This window comes from Neophocaena asiaeorientalis, unplaced genomic scaffold (genome assembly GCF_003031525.2).
Source record: "Neophocaena asiaeorientalis asiaeorientalis breed wild unplaced genomic scaffold, Neophocaena_asiaeorientalis_V1.1 scaffold90, whole genome shotgun sequence".
Classification (NCBI taxonomy): Eukaryota; Metazoa; Chordata; class Mammalia; order Artiodactyla; family Phocoenidae; genus Neophocaena; species Neophocaena asiaeorientalis.
The window spans coordinates 1,408,883-1,434,185 of NW_020172445.1; the positions used below are offsets into that span (position 1 = coordinate 1,408,883).

The 25,303-nt window shown below is 37.8% G+C and overlaps 1 protein-coding gene across 1 annotated transcript in view; it reads right to left on the bottom strand.

Moving 5' to 3' along the window:
* The window catches only part of LRRC36 (leucine rich repeat containing 36), a 45,975-nt gene that overhangs the window by 9,080 nt on the left and 11,592 nt on the right, over window positions 1–25,303 (bottom strand). The window contains 7 exon segments of the mRNA XM_024732808.1: window positions 1,973–2,262; window positions 5,148–5,588; window positions 7,790–8,002; window positions 9,468–9,519; window positions 11,594–11,721; window positions 22,427–22,515; window positions 24,905–25,001. Coding sequence (XP_024588576.1) covers window positions 1,973–2,262; window positions 5,148–5,588; window positions 7,790–8,002; window positions 9,468–9,519; window positions 11,594–11,721; window positions 22,427–22,515; window positions 24,905–25,001 — 1,310 coding nt within the window.

The window sequence follows — 25,303 nt, forward strand, 5'->3', positions numbered from 1 at the left end:
ATGTGGGATCTTCCCAGACCGGGGCACGAACCCACGTCCCCTGCATCGGCAGGCGGACTCTCAACCACTGCGCCACCAGGGAAGCCCTAAAAATTAATTTTTATAATTTGTCTATGATTCTAAAGTCAGTTGGTCAAAAATAAATTTTCACAAATTCATGTTTGGTTTAATTTTGTGTGTTTTTTTATATGGGATTATTTTTTATAACTTTTATTTATTTTTTAAACATCTTTATTGGGGTATAATTGCTTTACAATGGTGTGTTAGTTTCTGCTTTATAACAAAGTGAATCAGTTATACATATACATATGTTCCCATATCTCTTCCCTCTTGCGTCTCCCTCCCTCCCACCCTCCCTATCCCACCCCTCCAGGTGGTCACAAAGCACCAATCTGATATTCCTGTGCTATGCGGCTGCTTCCCACTAGCTATCTACCTTACGTTTGGTAGTGTATATATGTCCATGCCTCTCTCTCGCTTTGTCACAGCTCACCCTTCCCCCTCCCCATATTCTCAAGTTATAACTTTTTAAATACTATTCTTTTTTTTTTTTAAATACTATTCTGATTTATACCTTTCTAGAAACTGAACAGTGTATTTCTTTTATATTTATATTCAAACAGCTCTTTTACAACTCTTCATATAAATATAGTATCTAACAGGAAAAAATAAATGGGAATTTTTAAGATAGTCCAGAAAAGTGCATTGAGATTTTAATTGCTATTTTAACAATCCTATCACATGAAATAGAGGTGGAAAAATCTCCTAGAACACGTCTTATTAATATGGCACCCAAATATCCTAAGTGTTTCTGTACCTTCGCCCTAAATACATTAACACCAGTGCTCTTTGTCTGGAAAAATAGGCATCAGTGGCTGAAAATGGAAAACAAAAAAGGACCAAAAAGTCAAAAAAGTATTACAAGACTGCCCCCTTTGGTGCACAAAAATTACAACCACCTCCAAAGTTTTGAAAACTGAATAGAAAGTATTTAAAGGGTAAAAAAACCAACCAACGAAACAACAAAACCCCCTTATAAACCCATGTCAATGTGCAAAAAGATTTCCATCAACTGAAAAATAAGTGACTAGAAATAGTTGTTTTTGACCAAATCCCCTGCTTTCTCACAAGGCAGTAAATGATTAAATGATTCGTATGACAAAGATTATGGGTTCAAGGGAAGAGCATGCCCCAAGAGCTATAGTTCTTTTAACTAATGAGAAGAAAGCTTCATGATGGAAGTAGGGCCTGGAGAAAAATTAATCTTCAAACAGATGAGAGGAGAGAAGAAGGCATTCTCCATGGAGGGATGTATGCAACGGCAGCAACAAAACTTAGTTACTAAGTAAGAACAACACTAACTATCACACTACAATTTTATGAAATGATTATATTGTATATGTGGGAATGGCTCTTGATTTGTTGTTCATTCTCAGCTAAAAATCCCTTGGAAAATCTAATTCATCTTCTTAATCTAATTCATCTTGGAAAAAATTGGAATAATTTAAATTCCTGGACAGGAAAGCAATGCTTTTAGAAGAAAGATCCCAAGCAAGTTAGTGATTTGTAGCCAAAGCAAATGTGTAAACATGATAGGATTATAAACATCAATGCTACAGAGATCACTCTTCAGCCAACCCTGAGGCCCTGGCAACTTCTGCATTCCTTCCTGTGGTAAACTCTGTTCACCACTTCTTATTATCAATGTACTTCTCCACCATGCTTATGCTCTGGAAGTAGATTAGGGACCCTGCTCCCTGTGACATAAATGAGGAAATGCTGCAGAAGGGGAATGACCTTCCCAAGGGCAAAAGAATCACAGGCTTTGGCCTGGCAGTATTACCCACTGGCCTCTGAAAATCCCTTTGAATTTCTACCTCTTTTCATCTGAAGCACCACCACCAATACAGAACCCCAATCTGCTCTTGGACCTGATGTGATTTTGCACAAGCACAAACAAGCCAACACTTGCCTCGCTGCCTGTAGCATCTCTGAAACCATGTTTTGGATTCAGGGTATCAAGGATATTTTCTTTCCGTTTGAATCCTCTTCTCGATGGGCTTAATGACCCCTTGGTCAAACTCTCTCTGTTTTCTGAAGTCCCAGTAGGCAACAGCAGTGTCCGCAGAGAGTCTCCCAGGATGGTGTTGTTTGGGAAAGAACCATGTGCTGGTGTTAAATCGCCGAGGCTGGTGGATAAGTTTTGCTCTACATTCACCAGCAGAGCAGGGTCGCTGTTGAAATGGGTTGTGGCATACAGATCTGTGAAGGAAACAGGCCAGGAGATGAACTTGCTCTTCAACTCTCTCATGTCTTACTTCCATCCTTACCCTGTCTGGAGTCCAAGGGTCATAATGATCTCTCCCTAGTATATACCCTCAACTTTCTGGACCCTTTCTCTCTCCCTCCACCTGACAAAACCCCAACTCTGGTTAAATCCAACTGTGCACATACTCCAAGCCTACAGCAGAGCAGTGGGAAGTGACTGGAGAACAACATATATCTCTTTCCAACATCTTCACTTTAAATTCATAACCACTATCTTAACTGGGCCCGGCTATCCTAATACATTACTCTAATCAATTTACTCTTCTATTCTTTTTTTTAATTTTAATTTATATTGGAGTATAGTTGATTAACAATGTTATATTGGTTTCAGGTGTACAGCAAAGTGATTCAGTTTTACATATACATGTATCTACTCTTTTTCAAATTCTTTTCTCATTTTTTTAAAATGTTTATTTATTTGGCTGCGCTGGGTCTTAGTTGCAGCATGCAGGATCTTTAGTTGCGGCATGTGGGATCTAGTTCCCTGACCAGGGATCAAACCTGGGCCCCGTGCATTAGGAGCAAGGAGTCTTAGCCACTGGACCACCAGGGAAGTCCTACTCTTGTATTCTTTGAGATCACTATTTCACACCTCTCTTCTCCTCAAACTTCCAACACCTTCTCCCCCCTCCTCACTCTCAGTTGCTGATCTCTTTACTTCTCTGAGCAAAAGAGAGGCAATCAAAGAAAACATCTATGTGATCTAACCACTAAATCTACCAATTCCATCTGTATTTGTGTCTATAAATTCCCTCCCTTCCTTCTTGTAATAGATGAACTATCTGTGCTTCTATCCAAGGCCAACCTCTCCACTGGTGGACTGGATTCCATCTCCTCTTGACCACTCCCCAATTTTTTTTCTTGTAATTGTCCCTTTTCTCTCCTGCATCATCAATTTTCCCTCTACTGGATCATTTCCACCATGATCTCCTTGATTCCATCCCCCTTCCAGCTACATTTCCATGTCTTTGCTCCCCTTCACTGCAAAACTCCTTGAAGGGGTCATATATACTCGGTAACTCTACCGCTTCTCCTTTGATTCTTTCTCGAACTCACCTCAACGAGGCTTTTATTAACAATGCATCTCCTGAAGCTGCTCACTAATGCGTTGCCAAATACCATGATCATTTCTCAGTCCCAGAAGTGTTAAAGACATCTATTAAGGACATCTGACAATGTATTTATAACTCCCTCCTTCTTGAAACATATTCTTCACTTGGCTTCCAGAATACCACTCCTTCTTGGCTTTTTTTTTTTCTCCTACCTTAGTAGCTGCCTCTTTCTTGCTCTCCATGATGGTTTCTCTTTATCTACGAGATTTCTAATTGCTGGAGGACTCAGATTAGTCCTCAGATATCTTTTCTATCTATATTCACTCCCTTGGGGAGATCTCATCTAGTCTGTTTTAATGCCATCCACACACTTAATTCCCAGCCCCACCTTCTTCCCTGAATTCCAGACTAATATGTCTACTTATCAAATTGGCATCTCTGAGAAGTTTTAATAGGCACCTCAAACTTAAGCTGACAAAGACCAACTCTTGGTATCCATCCTAAAACCTGTTCCTCACACTCTTTTCCATCTGAGTAAAATGGTAACTCCATTCTTCCAGTTATTCAGACTTGAAACCTAGGAGTTATCCTTGACCTTCTTTCTCTCACACTTCATCCTCAATCCACCAACAAATCATGGAGTGTTATCTTCAGAACATATTCAGAATCTATTTCTCACCACCTACACTGCTATCTCTCTAGTTCAAGCTACCATCATCTCTTAACCAGATTCTAATCTGTTAATTTTAAAAACTTCTATCCTTGCTCTCCATTGTCTATTCTCAACTCAGCAGCCAGAGTAATTCTTAAGTTAGATCATGTCACTCCTCTGCTACAAACTCTCCAACAGCTTCTGATCTCACCCAGAATAAATGTCTGGCTATCTGACTTCATCTATACTCTTTACCTGGCTCACTCTGCAGCAGCAGCCCTGGCCTCATTGTTTCTTGAACGTGCCAAGCATGTTCCAGCCTCAGGAACTTTGCACTTACTATTTCCACTGTCTAAAATTCCTCCCCCCAGTTATCCACATGGCTCACACTCTCACTTCATTCAAGTCTCTACTTTTATGATATCTCACCTGAGAAGCTTACCCTGACCATTCTATCTAAAACATCACCTCCTCCATATTACTCTCTAATATCCTTATGTTACTTTCCTTCACAACACTTATCATAACCTGACACATATTTTATGTTTATTTTTGTTTGCTACTTTATCTGCAGAGATAGAATAGTATCTGGCACATAGTGGGTATTCAATACATTTTGTTGAATAAATAAATAACTAAGGAGTGGTCTCTTACCCTTAAACTAGCTTTTTCTGAAAAAGTAACTCAGAATAGAAGTGCTTGTGGCCAGAGAAGACTAGATGTAACTAAAGATATGTCCCAGGATGCTATCAATATTTAACTAAAATAACATATAGTTATGAATCTGCATTTCTATAAATTGTCTATAAATTTTCTCAAATATATCTATCAGGTTAAACACATACCCTGCAGATTTCTCAAGGCTCTATGGACCACTGGTGACTTTATTTATTTATTTATTTATTTATTTATTTATTTATTTATTTTCAGCTTGCAGGATCTTAGTTCCCCAACCAGGGATTGAACCCACGCCCTAGGCAGTGAAAGTACAGAGTCCTAACCACTGGACTGCCAGGGAATTCCCCAATCTAAGAAATATTAATTCCAAAATTAACAGTTATACTTCAATCTTCATGCCTATGAAAGAGGTCTATAAACTAACAGGAAGCTATTACCTGAACTAAGCTTCAAAAGCCTTCCAGTGCTGGAGTCAGGGTTTGACAGAGAAGTCAGTAAGTCTCTGCAGGAATGGGATGTGGTGGCCTTCATGTTATTTGAAGGTTTTGTGCTATATTCTCGGTAGTTCCTGCTTCTCTGAGGCCTTTTACCAAGACTTCCATGCAGGGGTGGATTTTGAGAATAATGACTATCATAATTTTCTAGACCAGCGTCTGAAGGTAACTGATAGGGATGAATCTGTCTAGAATCACCCACATCCAGGCGTTTACCCAATGAGGCATCATGGGTAAGCTGATACGTATCAGGTTTTGGTATCAAATCCTTTTCTGGAGAAGAACCTGAAGACTTGTTGTCCAAAAACGATATTCGGTACCCTTCTCTAGCCATCTTCTCTGGGGTTCGAACTGTGGATTGATGAGGCAAGTAGCGTCTGAATTCTAACCATCACCAAGGGGGAAAAAAAAAACAAAAGACAATGAGAATTCTTCTTAGGGTATCCTTGTTCACTGGATATACCTCTGTCTACCAAAAAAAAGTTCTCAGGAAGAGATGGTTTATAATTTTTATAAATGGTAGCATAAAGTGATAAAAGGATTCCTACATGGAAAAACAAAACATGTTGGACATTGTGTAGACAGTAAAGAATCTGTAACATTCTGGAGACAAATTTCATGTCAACCTAATCCTGTAGGAATTTCCTTCTAAAACTGTAGTGTCAGAGTTTTCTATATACGATTTCTACTATTTTGGTGCACTCCCACATGACAAAAGTTGTGATCTTAGGTATTCAGACAATAGTTGGTAGGTCTATGATTTCATAGACGCCTCGCAATAAAGCTAAACTCACTCCTACCCCCAACCTCTACCCAGAGGATCTAGGTTCACACATTGGGAACCACTATCCTAAGCCAATTAAATGGCAGGAAATGCAAAACCTATGAAAATCCCTAATCCAGCTATAAAGTATTTCTCTCAGACAGGTGTACCTGTCATCTCCAAAAAGCCTCAGAGTAGGGCAAGTAGAGTATCAGACAAAAAGAGAAGTCTTTGTGCTCCTTGGGGCTTTCAGAGATTCATACGCTTGAAGGCCTTCCTGAGTTAGTCACATTAACTTTAAAAAAGTGGAACCAAGTACCTTCTATCTCTACAGAACCTTTAAGAATATCAACATTTTTACCAAGGGCCAGTCTATACCGTAGGGGAAAGGTTATAGAACAATATCTTTATGTAAGAAAGAAGAATCTAAGAACAAGTAATGAGATTAGATAATTCAGACTATCCCTCCTGTTGAAGATATTTAAAAAGTGGGATGATATACGTTCTTAAAAGCATCAAAGAGCTAATAAGCTAGTGAAGAATCTCTAGGGCAAAATCTAGAAAACAGCAAGAACTCATATAGGTGAGTCTAGCACTTAAAGTGACTTTTACCCTAAGGCACTTTAGAGTGAAAGGTACAGAAGTCCAAGTTCAGGATCCATCCAAGGTAAGGAGTAGGAGAAACCACCCCCTCACCCACTCCCCACATTAATATGGAATCCTAATCAGGATACAATCTTCAAAGTAAAGGTAAACTGGAAATAAACCAGCCTTGTACACTGGTAATCCAGGTTTGTATCATCTGGGTGGTCCAGGGAACCTCAAGCCTTAAGCTTGGATTAAGGTGATTCCAGGCTGATAGTCCCCCAGGCAACTGGTAGAAGCAAATGAAAATCTGATCTGGAAAAGATATCTTCATGTAAGACTTTAAATCATTCCTACAAATAGTTTTTAAAATACAATAGCCAGCAAGTAGCCAAAACAAAAAAGGAAATAAGACAACACAAGTGAGAATGAGTAGAAAAACCAGACAACATGCACCAAAATTGGAATTAACAGATGCAGCCTATAAGATGGCTATTTTTACTATGTTTAAAGATATATAAAACAGCTGGGTGGGCTTCCCTGCTAGCGCAGTGGTTGGGGGTCTGCCTGCCAATGCAGGGGATGCGGGTTCGTGCCCCGGTCCGGGAGGATCCTGCATGCCGCGGAGCGGCTGGGCCCGTGGGCCGTGGCCGCTGGGCCTGTGCGTCTGAAGCCTGTGCCGCCAAAAAAATGACCCAGCAGATTTGAAAAAGAACCAAATCGAATTTATAAAACTTAAAATAAACTACTGAGATTAAGAATTCAGAAGACAAGCTTAACAACAGATTAGACACAGCTGAAAAGAATGTTAGTGAATTTAAATATGGGTCAGAAGGAGTTATCCAGAATGCAGATCAAACCAAAGAAAGATAAAAAATATAAAAGAATAAGAGACAAAGAGGACAAAGTGAAAGAGGACATACATTTACTTAATCAAGAGTCCCAGAAGGACAAGATAGAAAAAATGGGACATAAATAATTTTTGAAGCACTTTACAGAAATAATGAGACAGAATTCACAAATTCAAGTGTAATAAATACCAAACAGGATAAACAAAAAGAAGTCCACACACCATAGTGAAATGCAGAAAATCAAAGACAATTGGAAAATCTTAAAAGCAGCCAGAGGAAAAATAAGACAGATTATCCTTGCAGGAGTGACAAATTTCTGGCTCAGTGGTCCCCAACCTTTTTGGCACCAGGGACCGGTTTTCGTGGGAGACAATTTTTCCACGGACCTGGTCGGGGGCGTGGGGGTGTTTCAGGTGGTGATGCAAGTGATGGTTCAGCCAGTGATGCGAGCGATGGTTCAGCTGGTAATGCAAGCAATGGGGAGCGATGGGGAGCGGTAGATGAAGCTTCGCTCGCTCGCCCGTTGCTCACCTCCTGCTGTGCAGGCCCAGGGATGGGGGTGGGGGGGACCCCTGTTCTAGCTGACTTCTCAAAAGCAACTACAAAAGATAGAATACAGTGGAATACCTTCAATATTTTGAAAGAAATAACTGCCAACATAGAAACTTATACCCAGGGCTTCCCTGGTGGCACAGTGGTTGAGAATCTGCCTGCCAATGCAGGGGACACAGGTTCGAGCCCTGGTCTGGGAATATCCTACATGCCACGGAGCAACTAGGCCCATGAGCCACAACTACTGGGCCTGCGCGTCTGGAGCCTGTGCTCCGCAACAAGAGAGGCCGCAATAGTGAGAGGCCCCCGCTCGCCGCAACTAGAGAAAGCCCTCGCACAGAAACAAAGACCCAACACAGTCAAAAGTAATTAAAAAAAAAAAAAAAAGAAAGAAAGAAACTTATACCCAGCCAAAATACCCTTTAAGAATGATAGTGAAATTGGGGCATTTTCAGACAAAAACTGAAAGAATTCATCACGAATAGATCCACACTAAAGAAAATTCTAAAAGATGTACTATAAGCTAGAGGAAAACTATCTCAGAAGTGAAGTCTGGGATTAAAAAAAAAGAGACGTAAAGGGACTGCCCTGGCAGTCCAGTGGTTTAGAATCCATGCTTCCAATACAGGGGGTGTGGGTTTGATCCTTGGTCAGGGAACTAAGATCCCACATGCCGCGTGGTGCGGCCAAAAAATTAAAATAAAAAAAAAGAGCAAAGTGGTAAATACATGGATAAATTTAAATGAACAATGACTTTATAAAAATAGTATCTTGTGAATTTTAAAAATATAGAGAATTAAAATCTATAATAATAATACATAAATCAGGAGGGATTAAAAGGAGTAAATTACTTTAAGGTCTTTGAATTATACAAGAGAAGAGTTAAGGTATTGATTAATTTTAAAGTTGAATAAGTTAAGGACACATATTATAGTTTTGGGAATAATACCAAAAGCATAGAAACAGTGTGTAACTTGTAAACTAGCAGAAAGAAAAAAATGGATGAATAAAAACATAATAGGGCTTCCCTGGTGGCGCAGTGGTTGAGAGTCTGCCTGCCGATGCAGGGGACGCGGGTTCGTGACCCGGTCCGGGAAGATCCCACATGCCGCGGAGCGGCTGGGCCCGTGAGCCATGGCCGCTGATCCTGCGCGTCCGGAGCCTGTGCTCCGCAACGGGAGAGGCCACAACAGTGAGAGGCCCACTTACCGCAAAAAAAAGAAAAACAAGAACAAAAAACATAATAAATCCAAAAGAAGGCAAGAAAGGTAAAAGAAACAAGGAATAATCAGCCAATACAAAAAGTCAAGAACAAAGGAAGTCAGAATATCTACTCTTCAACCTGAAAGACCTCACAGGTCACTAAGCATCCAGGGCAGCCCCTTATGAAAGCAGAAAAGAATTCATCACGTAGTCTCCCAGGACTGAGACATCTCCATCTTCTCCCAAATCCCATCACACCTAGATTTCTCTGACTAGTGTGGAGAAAAATACTGTAAGCAAAATATTTACCATCTTCCTTGTGATTCTCATTTGGTATCTCCTTTCTTGCCACTTCCTGCATCTAAAAAAAAGTTTGAAAGTTTAGGAGAAGGGAGTCAATGGGCATTCAGACATGAGTTTAACTAGAACAGGGAGGTTCAGAATACTTTCCTATTAGTAAGCAAGTCCATCCTTGCAAACTAGGGGAAAAGATCTTCAAGCAAAGGTCCAGATTTAAGCTTATTTTAAAACAGTCACAATACAAAGAGATTCTAGAGTTGCTCTGGAGCAGATAAGGAGATGCCTTGAAAAGACAAAATATCCTTAGATGGTAAAGGACATACCAAACAGTGAAATATTGTATTTTCTCTGCTTTAGATAACTCAGCATAGAAGTTAGATGGTACCACCTTTTCCAACTTATTTCTGCTTGAAGAACTCCCATACTTATTTTACCTCTAGTAAAGCTGAGTATCAACCATAGGAGCTACTGAGACTTTTTAATAGGCTGAAAATTAATCTAAGGCATAATTAAGCAAGGATTGATACAAAGTAGAAAGCTTTCTAGAGTTTGCTTTTTACAAAATCATCTTCAAGTATTCAGCATCTTTTTGGTAGTTATGCAGAGAAAGAAATCTTACTACCTATTTCTTAAACTAAGAGGACATATAGTAGGCTATTCAATTTCTTCTTCTCTCGCACTTCAAGAAGTAATTTCAAAGTTTTTAATCTAAAAAGTGCTATTTAATGTTAACTGTAGATTATAGTATATTTTGTCTCCATTTCCTTTAAAAGAATACCAAATTTTTAAAAAAATGGTAATTGAAATAGTTTCTAAATTACCCAAGTAGAATCTCCAAAAACAAAGAAACCAACTAAATGTTAATCTGTCTTTTTATAAAATGAAGGTATTATAAATTCAACCTGAAATCTTACTATCTTTTTCTTTGTACAGTGTTGATTATCCAAACTGTGGATTAATCAGAGTCTTTCCTTCTCTTCTTTCTCCTTCTGGCTATTTTCAGCAAACGTATTGCTCATAATTTATCAATAAAAATGCAGACAAAAGGAGAAGTTGAAGTAGTCAATTCTGCTTCCTGCATCATATTCATTCATATAAATAAGTAATGGACTCCCACTAATTTTTTTCTCTAAAAACTTATTTTTAATTCTTCCCTCATCTTGCATGATCTCTATCTCTTCATTGCCCACAACTTCTATGCCATCTTTACCGCTTAACTTTTCTTTTTTGTGTTTCAATGAAGAGGCAGTGTTGGGAGAGCCACCCCTGAGATGTTAAGATCCAGTAATTAAAAGGCAGAGGTAGAAAATGTAAAGAAGCCAGGTAACAGGAAATGGAGACATTGGTTAGAGAGGAGAAAACTGAAAACCAGACAAAACCTGTAACAGTTGTATCCCTGTTTGAGTGCCAAAATGCCTGGCATAAAATGTGCTAAAGTTATATGTATAAATATACTACATCTGATCAGGTACTGGGGGAGAGGGAAATTTCAAGAGAAATTAAGAAGAAGGCAAATATTTTGCATACTTCTGAAGTGAATATATAATAAACTTTGACACCAATTCAATTGGTGCCAATTAATAGAGAAGGCCCTTTGCATCCTGTCTTGTGCTTTCCTTTTAAAGTGTCTAACATGCCTTCATCAAAAAAGTCCTCTTAAGTCAGACAGAGAAAGACAATATCATATATAGCTTATATGTGGAGTCTTAAAAAATGATACAAATGAACTTATTTACAAAACAGAACTAGAGTCACAGATGTAGAAAACAAACTTAATGGTTACCAAGGGGGAAGGGGAGAGGGATAAATTGGGAGATTGGGATTGACATATACACACTACTATACATAAAACAGATAACTAATAAGAACCTGCTGTATAGCACAGGGAACTCTACTCAATACTCTGTAATGACCTATCAGGAAAAGAATCTAAAAAAGAGTGGATATATGTATATGTAAAACTGATTCACTTTGCTGTACAGCAGAAACTAACACAATATTGTAAATCAACTACACACCAATAAAAATTAATTTAAAAAAGTCCTCTTAGACCTTCACAATAATTGAGAGTCCACTGGATTATTAGCATTAATCATTGATTAGTCAACAGATCAGCAGGAAAGTGAGTACATTACCTGTGTCCCCAGTGGCAAAGTGTCTAATTTCTGATCTGGTATACCATTGCCCTGGGTTACAGAAGTACTTGTTGGGGAATCCTTTATTTCCCAGTTAGGGAAGGGAATAAAAAGTCCTTTGTTTGAGCCTGTGTCAAAAGAAAAGGCATACAATGAAGCACTGACCAGACTTTAAAGGCAACATGTCATATGGAAAGATACTAGAAGAGAAGTCACAAGATTGAGAGTTAGTCCTGGTGCCGCTACTTGGAGACCATGTGAACTTGGACAAACTGCTTAACCTCTCTCAATCTCTCCACTTGTAAAACAGTGATGATAAAATCTAAATTTCCTATCTCTTAGAGTTGAGGTGAGGTTAAAACAAGACAATGGATATGAAATGGCTTCATAAATTATGAAATGCTCAAGAGAAATTAAGAAGAAGGCAAATATTTTGCATACTTCTGAAGTGAATATATAATAAACTTTGACACCAATTCAACAATCTCCAGCTACAGGGGGAGATGGCTGGAAATAGACTCCTGACATCAGGCATCTCCAGGGCTTTAATCAACAGTCTGCAATGATTTGTCATTTTAAATCAGCTTCATCATTTCAAACCAGCTTCTTTCTGCCTTGATTTCCTTATTTGTTCAAAGAAAAAGACTAATCAGGACCTATTTCATAGAAACCAATGCCAAATCCTTAGGTTTCCCAGTATTTTTGCCTACCATTAGAGAAACAACTTTAAAAATAGAAAGGAAAAACAAACAAAAACTGTATCCTATCCTGGCCACCTCAAAAAGAGTTTGTTAGGATTTCTATTAGATTGTAACACTTGTACAAAAGTTTTTGCATATCCTTGATCAATACTTATTAATTGCAGAATTCTGGGATTTGGGGTCTTCTGGGAGACCCATGGATGAAAATAAGAGGTTTTTGTTTAGGGAGGTTTTTTTCTCTAGTAGGATTGGATAAGAATTAAGATAGTTTCCAAAGTTTGGGCCTTAGTCAAACAGTGTGCTCTTCTGCTAGTTCCCATGTTCAGGCTCTGGCAACAGAAAGCTACTATAAGGCAGGGCAACTGAGAATACAGAGTGAGAATAAAGCCAGCCTTTTGAAAATCCAGCCCTTTAGTCCATTTGGAGCTCTAAAATGCTTCTTATTTCTGAGTTGCCTTTTGGGAATGAAATGTCCTACTACTTCAATACAAGATGTTCTTCCACCCTTGTACTTGACAGAACTATATTTCTCAAAGTGACATAAGCTGTCAAAGTTTATGTTCTGTGGTTCCTTTGCAGTAGCAACACAGGAAAAAAAAAAAACAAAGGTGAAGCAGAAATTGCTGATTTTAACCTGATTCTTAGTAGAAAATTAGAATGGTTAGTAAGCTGTGACTTTGGGTTCAAGGCTCCTCTTAACCCTTTCCTACAGAACAATACAAACTTCCCAGGTGTCCAAGACCCAGCTCCATCCTGGTTTTTGTTCTACCCTGCTAATGCTCTTTTTTAGATTCACAGGTTCTTTTTCTTTCAACCTACCTCTTGGTTCAAACAAATCCCCCAAGGTCCAAACTCTTTGCTGGATGCTATCATACCTTCTCTTTGGTGTCAGCTGTCTCCCAAATCTGGCTGACTTTAAATCTAAATATCTTAACTCTGATCTGTCGTTTCATGTCCAGACTTAAGTTTTTTGAACTGCCCCCCAAAGTGTGCCCTATAGACAACTAAAAAGTCAGTATTTTCTTTTTTTGTGTGTGTGGGATTTTAATTCCCCAACCAGGGACTGAATCTGGGCCCAGCAGTGAAAGTGCTGAGTCCTAACCACTGGACCACCAGAGAATTCTCAATTATTTTCTAAATCGAACTCATAATCTTCACTTTCAGGTCTACTTCTGCTGATGGTCCTCACCTCCATCCCTAACCCTCGTCTTAATACTGGCATTCCTATTCACCCGATCCCTCAAGATAGAAACTTGTTCTTTGATGTTCTCTCTCTCATCTCAAATGTCAATCAATTATCAAATTCTATAGAATCACTTTTTTTGGTGGGGGGAATCTTTATTTTAATTGAGGTATAATGTACATGCCATGTAAGTCACCCTTTTACAGAATACAATTCAGTGATTTTTATTGTATTCACAAAGTTGTACAACCATCACCACCTTCACTTTCATCACCCCAAAACAAACCAAATTAACTATCACTCTCAATTCTCTCCTCCCCACCAGCCCCTAGCAAACATCAAATAGGATTTGCTTATTCTGGACATTTCATGTTGATGGAATAATATGTTTGACCTTTTGTATCTGGTTTCTGTTAAGTAGCATGATGCTTTCAAGATAAATATTGTAGCATGTATCAGTACTTCAATCATTTTTAGGCTGAAAAATATGCCTTATATAGATATGCCATTATTTTGTTTCTCAATTCATCAGTTGATAGACTTTTCAGCTATTATGGATAATGCTGATTTCATTCCTGTACAAGTCTTTGTGTGACATATGTTTTCATTTATCTTGGGTATATATCTAGGAGTGGAATTGCTGGATCAAATGGTAACTCTAACTTTTTGAGGAACTTCTAAATTGTTTTCCAAAGAAGCTATACCATTTTCCTTTCCCACCAGAAATGTATGAGGGTTCCAATTTTTCCACATCTTTGCTGTCACTTGTTATCTGTCCTTTTGATTCTAGCCATCCTAGTGGGTGTGAAATGGTATCTTCCTTGTGGTTTTGATTTGCATTTCCCTGATGGCTAGTGATGTTGAATATCTTTCATGTGCTTGTTGGCTAGTTGCATAACTTCTTTAGAGAAATGTCTATTCAATCTTTTGCCCATTTTCTAATTGGGTTGTTTGTCTTTTTGTTATTGATTTGTAAGAGTTTTTTGTATAGAATGGATACTAGACCCTTGTCAGATATATGATTTGCAAATATTGTCTCCCATTCTGTGGGTTGCTTTTTTACTTTCTTTGTTTTTTTAATTAATTTATTATTATTATTATTATTTTGGCCACACCTCGCGGCATGAGGGATCTTGTAAGTTCCCCAACCAGGGATGGAACCCATGCTCCCTCCAGTGGAAGCATGAAGTCCTAACCACTGGACTGCCAGGGAATTCCCCAGCTTTTTAAACTTTCTTGATAGTGTCCTTTGAAACACAAAAGTTTTAAATTTTTATAAAGTGTGACTCATCTATTTTTTCTTTGGTTGTTACACTTTTGGTGTCATATTCAAGATATAGGCTCACTCCTGAAAAAGATAAACTGACACCTTGCTCTGCTACATTATGACTAAGCATGTCATGTACCACAGTCAGGAAAAATCAGGAAAAAGAAACAATTTGCATTCTGAGATAATTTTTTTCTTATCTTATACTTCAATTTATTTTCTTCTTTTTCTTCAGATGTAAAATATATCCAACACTTAATTCCAAAAGCAAATGTATTTATGACATTGTTGTCCAGCCCAGGTTTTTACACCCATATAACCAATGTGATAGGACCATAATTCATTATCTTTTTACCACTGAAAATTGTTTTATATTTTTAATGACAGAGAAATGGCTTTATAATGCTGATGCTGGTGGCAAAGAACTAATAGTTGGCTACTTCAATTACCAGTAATCTTATATGGATGAGGCCCTGCTTCACACATTTGGCCAAAAACCTTGCAACCCATCTGAGGTAGAAACAGAGATGCACTACCCAGATCCCTTTCAAGGAGGACTTGATTTACTCTTCAGAGTGTGTCTCAGCTACAGAGAACTACCTCCTGAAGTCATGCCCTTCCAGAGGCAGTCCATATGCAGTGACCAAATGGGGCCCAGGGGCAGTCCTTGCTCTAGAGCTGTCCCTCTGCTCAACTCTCCTTCCTCCCCTTCCTTTCGATATTGATCTCTAATAAACATCTTGTACCCTAGATTCCACTGAGATAAAATTTTGAGAGCAGAAATAATGGGTCTAACACTAGCCTCCAAAATAAATGAAGGGGACTTCCCTGGTGGTCCAATGGTTAAGACTCCGCGCTCCCAATGCAGGGGGCCCAGGTTCGATCCCTGGTCACGGAACTAGATTCCCATGCTGCAACTAAGAGTCCGCCACAGCTAAAGATCCCGCACGTGGCAATGAAGATCCTGCGTGCTGCAACTAAGACCCAGTGCAGCCAAATAAATAAAGAAATATTTAAAACAAAACAAAAAAACCCAAAATAAATGAAGATTTGCTATTTCCTTTAAATTGCTTATCCCCAATGAGGACAACTTAATCCCCGACTTTTGAAATAATATATATGATATATATTATCATATATTATTAGTATATATAAATTATAATAAATATTATAGTGTATATAATATATATTAATATATGATAGCCATTGTAGATATGATAATAATGAAAGGAAATTATAGTTTTTCCCATCATGAACAGACTGCCTAAGTAACCTTGTGTTTTTCCGCCTTAAATACCTGATATGTATTTCATTCAAAATTCAACTCTTTGAAGTTTGTACTCCCTAGCAAAACATTGCAGGTAAAAATACTTAATGTTTTATCTCCAAGTTTTCTTTTCAGATCCTCAAGGATTTAATCAATCTGTACCTCCTAATTTGCATTCACACTGCTATTATTGCCCTATGTCAGGACATGTCCTTATTATCTCCCATTGGGACTACTGTTCCAATTTAGAGTTATCTCTCTGTCACACATTTAATCATGCTTACCACCTAAAACACATTTGCTACCCATTTTCAAGAGAATAAAATGAAAATGTTTAGTAAAGAGGCCCTTTGCAACTTGGCTTTAGTCAAGCACCTTAGCTCCAGTCACAAGCTGAGTCAATTTCCTAATCTGTCACACCTGTTTTTTCTACTTCTCTATGCACTTAACACCCAACTATGCCCAATGAATTCTATTTGAATGCCCAACCTAAATGTCTCCTTTTTGTGAAGTCTTTTCCCAGGTCCCCAGTCAGTACTAACTGCTAGTGCCTCTCCCCCATAGTTCTTTATCTCTATCACAGTCGAACTCATGTCTCAGCCTGACTTGTAACCTAATAGCTATGATAAATCTCTCTGGTGTGGGAGTATCTGAAGATCTGACACTGTTGTGTCATTTCCTAATGTGCCTAGCCTCTAACACAAGATTTTCTAGTAGATATACACTTGTTCGCTAAATTGCTCTCAGATCCATTGTGTCAGAGATTGACAGTTGCCCTCCACTATATCCTTTATTCACCTCTTAGAACTCCCAATAACATCCCTAGACTGCCAACATCTGGATTTCTATATGAGGGAGAAATGAACTTCTATCTGCCACAAAACCTTTCCTCATTTGCTCCTAGCACACCCTAAGCCTCTATAGCATATGCCTATCTACATTAGTGTTTCTCAAACTCAACATCCTCATAAACTCTGAAATATGAATCCAGTTTGAGAAACTTCAATTTAAGAAACTCAGTGTATAAAAAGGTATTTTAAAAAGCAGATTATATTGGGTGACAGTTTGCAAATTTCTCACAAAACTAAACACTTGGTATTTACCCAAAGGAGTTGAAAGCTTATGTCCATACAAACACCTGCAAATAGATGTCTATAGCAGCTTTTTTCATAATTGCCCAAACCTGGGAACAATCAAGATGTTTTTCAGTAGGTGAATGGATAAACAATTATTCCGGATAATAATAATGGAATATTATTAAGTACTAAAAAGAAAGTAGCTACCAAGCCATGAAAAAATACAAAGGAAACTTCAATGCATATTACTAAGTAGATAAAGCCAATCTGAAAAGGCTACATACTGTACGATTCCAACTACATGACATTCTGGAAAAGGCAAAACTGTGGAGACAGGGGAAGATGGCAGAGTAAGAAGCATCTGGCATCTGTCTCCCACCTAGGCAACAACTGCACTGGCAGAATTCTGTCATAACTATTTTGGAATTCTGGGGTCTACTGAAGACTTGCAACTTCTGGGGGAAGACGTAGAAGGTAAATTAGGGTTAATTTTGCTTAATTCAGTTCTTAGCAAAGTAGCAGCTACCCATCACTCATTCCTCATACAAAAGAATGAAGCTGGACCCTTACCTAACACATACACAAAAATTAACTCAGAATGGACCAAAGACCTAAATGTAACACCTTAAACTATAAAACTCTTAGAAGAAAACATAGGGAAAATGCTTCATGACACTGGATTTGGCAATGTGACACCAAAAGCAAAGCAACAAAAGAAAAAATAGACAAATTGAACATCATGAAAAATTAAGGGGCTTCCCTGGTGGCACAGTGGTTAAGAATCCGCCTGCCAATGCAGGGGACACAGGTTCGAGCCCTGGTCCAGAAAGATCCCACATGCCGCGGAGCAACTAAGCCTGTGTGCCACAACTGTTGAGCCTGCACTCTAGAGCCCACGAGCCACAACTACTGAGCCCACACACCACAACTACTGAAGCCTGCGTGCCTAGAGCCCATGCTCTGCAACGAGAAGCCACCGCAATGAGAAGCCCACGCACTGCTACGAAGAGTAGCCCCTGCTCGCAGCAACTAGAGAAAGCCCACACGCAGCAACAAAGACCCAAAGAAGCCAAAAATAAATAAAATAAATAAATTTATTTTAAAAAATTAAAAATTTTGTGCCTCTAAAAACAATATCCACAGAGTAACAAGGCAACCCACAGAATGGGAGAAAATATTTGCAAATCATATATCTGATAAGGGATTAATAGCTAGAATATATAGAGAACTGCTAACACTCAGCAACAAAAAATCAAACAACCTGATTCAATAGCAAAGGACCTGAATGGACATTTCTCCAAACGAAGATATACAAATGGCCAATAAATACACACAAAAAAATACTCAACATCACTGATCATTAGGGAAATACAAATTTAAAAATACAAGGTACCACCTCACACCCATTAGGATGGCTACTATCAAAAAACCAGAAAATAACAAACGTTGGGAAGGACGTAGAGAAATCAGAACTCTTGCGCATTGTTCGTGGGAATATAAAATGGTACAGCTGCTATGGACAACAGTATGGCAGTTCCTAAAAAAAATTAAAAATAAAATTACTATATGATCCAGTAATTTCAGTTTTGGGTGCAAACCCCAAAGAAGTGAAAGCAGGGTCTTGAGAGATATTTGTATACCCATGTTCATAGCAGCATTATTCACAATAGCTAAAACATGGGAGCAACCCAAGTGTCCATCAACAAGTGAATGGATAAACAAAATGTGCCACAACTAACTGCACTCTAGAGCCCGTGCTCTGCAACAAGAGAAGCCACCACAACAAGAAGCCCAGGCACCGCAATGAAGAGTAGCCCCCACTTGCCGCAACTAGAGAAAGCCTGTGAGCAGAAACAAAGACCCAACGCAGCCAAAAATAAATTAATAAAAATAAATAAATCTATTAAAAAATATATGGAGATGGTAAAAAGATCAGTGGTTGCCAGGTGTCAGAAGGGGAGAAAGGGATAGCTAGGTGAGCACAGAGTATAGGGCAGTGAAACTATTCTGTGTGCCACTAAAATGGCAGATACATGTTATTATACATTTGCCAAATCCATAGAATGTACAACAGTAAGAATGAACCCTAAAGTAAACTAAGGACTTTAGGTGATGATGTGTCACTGTAGATTCATCACTTCTAACAAAAGCACCACTCTGATGCCTGATGTTGGTAGTGGGGGAGGCCTTGCATGTGTGGAGGCAGGAGGCATATGGGAACTCTGTACTTCTGTTCAGTTTTGCTGTAAATCTAAAGCTGATCTAAAAAACATTCTATTTTTAAATAGCAGACTAATACTGCAAGAGTATTTTTGCTTTTACATCTTTTAAATATTTTTCATAACTGCATCAAACAAAAGCACAAAATTAAAGGGTCTCACATTGCCTATGGACCTCTAAGATATATCCCTGGACTAGGAGTCCACAACCCTGAGTTCGAGGAATACTGATCTGTATCATTCATTTGACGTTTTCATATGCACTGCCTGAAATTGTGTTACTTAGCTCTTTCATGTTTGTCTCATTATCCTAATTATGTTGCAAGTGATTCAGGGAATGGCTACATTTTCTATTTCCAGAATATATGTTCTAGAAGATAAATTATGTGAGTCTACAAAAAAAGGAAAAGAATTTTGGTTGAGAAATCAAAAAATTTCACTAAAAAGAATGGACTTTGAGTAGGGTCATAAAGAAAGATCAGGATTTTGATTCAAGCATTCCAAGCAGAGGGGACAGCATTAGTTCAGGGGCAGAAGAGAGAAAAAGGAAGAACTATGTGAGAAGGAGGGAGTGGTTTGGTTTGATTGAAGCATTGGATACTGTAGTTGAGAAACAGGAGATAAGGTTTCAGGGTAGGTTGAAGAGATAACCTGCAGCCACTGTTTAAAGAAGCCCTGTGGGTCAGATTAAGGACTCTTAATTCAGTAGGTCAGTGGGAGTCATGCAAGTTTTTGAGCAGGCAAGTATAATAATCACAGCTGAGTTTTAAGAGAATGAAAGAAGAGACTGGGAGGCAGCATGGTGTAATGTTTAAGAGGACTTTGATGACAGATGGACTAGAGTTTGCATCCCAGCTCTACCACTTACTGTATAATTAGAGCAAGTTATTTCACCTCTTTGGGCCACAGTTTCCTCACGTGTAAAACAAGGATAATTATAACCACCTTCAAGATTGTTGTGAGGATTAAATGAGACAATACACAGGGCCTAGCCCATAGTCTATACTCAGTAAATGATAGCTATTAGGCATGCCTGTTAAGAGACTATTAGAAAAGGGAAAAGGCTTGTTAATTGTGAATCATAGTGTAAGGTATGAACATTCAGCTGGACTTTAGGGGAGGGGCAGCATCAACCCCCGCTCTAGTTCTGAGCCTCAGCAATGGGAAAGTGGTGGTAACACTAATGAAACCCTAAGAGCTGTTTAGGGCTGGAGGAAAGGGGTTCATTTGGTTTTCTAACATGTTTAGCTTGAGGGGCTGGAAAATTATTCAGTGGTGATTCCAAGTGTATATTAATAGTTGGTCAACAGAAATGGGGGACTGGTGCAGAGAAACTGGTACAAGTTGTCAAAGCTAGACCAACATATTTAAGTCATCTACAGGGAGGAAATAAAGCAAGCTGTGGAAATAGATGAGATCAATAGGGCAAAGAGTAGAGAAAGAAGAGAGTCTGAAGGCATAGTCTAGGTATGCTTATTTTAGGGGTATGGGGAAAGACAGAGGGAACTTTGAAAGAGTCAAAGATTATGTGGTTAGGAGACTAGGATGAGGATCCATGACAGTGAGTTTCCCTGCCATCCTAAATGATTGGTAGAAAGCACTGTTTTGAACAATTGAGCTAGTGGGAAATATTTTTCAGAAAGTTTTCTCCTAGCCTGTGGCACAACCATTAACGTGGTATAACCACTTTAGTCATGTTGGATTACCAACAGTGCTTACAGGCAACACTCCCCAGGGATCTAGCACAAACATAATTTTCAGGGGAAAGCAAAGCTCTTTAACGTTTCAACATGGCAAAATAAATTTTACATTAAAAAAAATTCCAGCAACAGCTGGAGCTTCCAAGAACCTTTAGAAATAGGCCCTGTGTCTAGTAAAGCAGTTTGTTCTCAGTAAAGACCGTGCACTTTAAAATGTTATAATTCATAGAGTGACTCTGTGTGTGCTAATGATGTAATATGATATAAATGAAGTTTAACTCAGCTCATACAAATAAAGGCAGTCAAATTGTGCTTTAGTGTATCTTTGTCTTTCTGGAAATGGATATATAAATGCTTGTACCTAGAAAAAAACCAAGAAAGCTATATACCAAATTAACTGGGATTCTCTTTAGGGGACAGGCTTCTGAGTGATTAAAATATTGTTCTTCATGCTTTTCAGTATTTTCCAAAATTATTACAATAGAATTTCATCAATTTTGAAATATAAAAAATGCTATTTAAGATGAAGTAGAGCAATCCATGGTCCATGACTTACATGTGCTGAGACTTCCAAGAAAGGAAAATAAAAATCATACCTCACTATGGCTTATTTTACCATGAAATACTGTGAAAATAACTTGTCAATTAATGTCTACATAGATAGATAAGAAGTCAGGAAATAAAATATTGTATGTTACAAACTGAAAACGCTTAATGTCTAAACTGCATAGTCAATCTATTAGTTATTGTTGAGATTTTAAGGATTAATTTTTAGAGTTTGTATATAATTCAATAGACCCTTCAAAGGGACAGAGGCCTTGATACAAAAGAAAGTTTTCTCAATTAAAAGGTCATCTGATGAGTACCAAATTAATCTATAAGGGCACATTGAATGCAATTCCTCCAGTGGAAAGCTTTCTCCTAGCCTGTGGCATGACCATTAATGTGGCATAACCACTTTATTCACGTTGGATTACCAATAGTGTGTATGGGCAACAATCCCCAAGAATATAGCGCAAACACAAGAGATTCTGTAGCTGCAAAGGTTCAAGGTGGAGAAGCCCAGAAGGCTAATGGTGTCAGCTGCATTGATGCAGATGAGTCCTGAGTCTCTGGTTAATGAATCCTGTGGAGATGGGTAATGCAATTTTCAGGATGGCCTAATGATATAAAGTGATATAAGTGAAATTGAACTGAGTACAGCTTGTGCACTTTGATGGGTTTTGGCTTAGGCCTACTCAGTAAATAGGGCCCTTCTGGCAGTGAAAGAAAAGAGGAAAAATACAAGCCAGTAAATTTTGTGCTTTCTTCAAATGTGGTTATTTCTCAACTATTTTGTCTTCATCCTACTCAAGATTGGCCATGAAAACAGAAACAACTAATGTTTTAATCGTTTTGTGATCAGAAAGGGAAAACTTACCAGTTTCAATCCTGTCATCAACATCAGTGCTGACTTTTGATGCAGTGCTCTCATTTGCTACACAGTTTTTCACTGTCTTCTCCCTAGAGCTACCACATTGAATAATTTATTTAAAACTCAAAAGAAGCTTCTGAGAGCACCAGTAAAGGCTATTTAGAAAACATTATTTCAGGGTGATCAGATTTCTTTTTTCAAATGCTCTAGAACATATTATTTTCACAAATATTTCAGTTAAAGCTATTTTTTTAAAGTCATATTTTTATTGGGAATAATGAGAGAGAAAGACACTCTAGTTCAGCTTTTAAAGCATGAAAGCCAGAAAGTTCAGAACTTACTCTGTTTTCTTGACACAAACTTAGGTCTGGGTGATTGAGGGAATAGTATTTCATACTATAAATAATAATATTTTCTTTTGTATCAAAAAACTCATAGTTAGGACACAGAAAAGAAGGTTCTTCTACCAAGAATTATAAGGGAGACAACTATAGCCATTAGTTTGAAAAAGAGACAAGAAAGGCAAGTGTTTGCACTTGGTTGATATAGTATAGTAAGATTGGGAAGTACAGATTGGGAAATACAGTAAGTACAGAGAGCCTAGACTATAAGCCAGGCACTTTACACCCACCATTTCATTTAATCATAAAAGATCTCCTATTAATCTATTATCACCATTTTATAGGTTGGGGGACCTGGGACTCAGAAAGGCTTTAAAAAAAAACCTTCACCCAAGGTTGGAGAGCTTATAAAGTATTAATGTTAATACCAGGCACTTGAGCAACATTTTACCTCTGCTTTTGCAGTCACTATAAGGTAACTAAACAGAAATATAGTGGTGAAAATTATTTGCCTCACTAGTAAGTTTATTCAGTTATACATTAACTCATCTTTGGATTTCTATAGTAAACAAGGTACCCCAATGCATATAAAATAGGAATTAATTTACAAAGTACATATACAAATAATTTTTAAGACATATTCCATTTCTTTCTACAGCAGGGTGAATTTTAGTCTATGTAAATTAACCTTAATAAACTTGACTTTAAAAAAAAGGGAGCTTAAAAAAATAGGGAACTAAGGCTGCTCTCTGAGGATTACATTATAAAATATATAATGGATCAGAGCAGAGACAGGCAAAGTCAGTGGAAACGAGCAAGATCCCAGGCCAACAGGCACTGACTTCATTCATTCATCATTCAACAAATTATTCCTTAGCAACTTATATGGGCCAGACATTGTTCTAGGCACTAGGGATACTGCAGTAAACAAGACAAGCAAGGTCTTTGTTCTCATGGAGCTTATGGTCTAGTGGAGGGGAAAGACAATAAAGAAGTAAACAAATAAAAAACATTCTGGGGAAGAATATTTAATGTTGTGTGGATATTTTCATATTTTATCAAATTAAAAAAGGTATGTATAGGAAGAAAATTACTATAAAATAAATGTAATATATTTATTATTTTATATTTACATATTGATTATATAATATATAATGTTATATATTGTTATAATATATAAACATGCACACACAAAACACACACACACACACACACACACACACACACACACATACATATACCTAAGACTAAGAGGATATTTACCATAATATAATTAGTATTTATTTCTGGGTAGTGGGATTATGAGTGGCTTATTCCTTGTTTTTTTTCTCTACTTTCCATATTCTCAACAATAAACCCACATTACTTTTACCATCAGAAAAAAGTACTAATAGATATATCTACATGTGTATATAGGTACACAGATGTCTGGAAGGATGCATACCAAACATTACTAGTAGTTAACTCGGTAGCAAAATATGGGGTGATTTTGACTTTTTTTCCCTGTACTTCTATATTATTTAAATTGTTTATAATAAACTTCTATTTTTCAAAAATAATAAAGCAACTTTTTTCAAAAGCATGAGTTTTGGGGTAGAAAATATGATACCTTACTTTGATAGAATTTTGGTAATAAGAAATAGAAAAAAATCTACCATTCAGATACTTTAGAGCTTAAAGGTCCATTTACTTTTGGTTTTGTACAGAAATGCTTCCCTTATCATTCTTTAACAAATTTATCTCTAACGACCCTGCCCATGGTAACGTAATCCTCCTAATTCAATGGGAAAAGACCATGTACTGATTTATAACTCTACCAGGAAAGGGTTGGTATACACTTATGGGGATGATAAGTAATACCATAATATCCCTATCTATAAACTTTGAACAACAACTTTAGAGAATGTACAACGATTATATCCAAAGAAGACCCAATAGTTCAAGAAAGCAGAAATGTTCCACTGAGGGCCAGATTCTCACCCCATATAAATCTCAAAATGTTGCATAGATACTTTCATTTCTGATCTGAGGATTCTTACAACTTGTAGAGATTTCTGCTGCAAAATGAAGAAAGTTAAGCAGGAATTCACTATTCTCTGTCCAGAACCAAACTAAAAAAATTTTTTGTAAAAACTCTTCTTACCTTTTTTCCACCTCTAAAAGAAAATTTTCATTGTTACCCAACTGACTAAAATGCAGCTTGGCAGCCTTTCTCTCACTTTCTCGTACGGCTCGGTCATCTAGAGGCAAAAACCGTGGTCTGAGCATGTTTCTTTTTGGAGTAAACAGTAATGGGTCAGAAAAGCATATTCACAGAGTAAAAACTAAAGATCAGTCTCATCTTTTGTTAGAGATGGGTCACAGAATAATGCTATTATGTTGTCACTGGAGCACTAGTAACTCAGGGAGACTACAGGGACACCATAGCAACAACTGCCACATAAGTGTAACTACCTCTGCAGCAAAGTACAGCTTGGGCAGCAAACAATCCAAATGGCCTAATCTTAAGGCTGAAAGTTACACCATTTCTGAAAGACTTTTC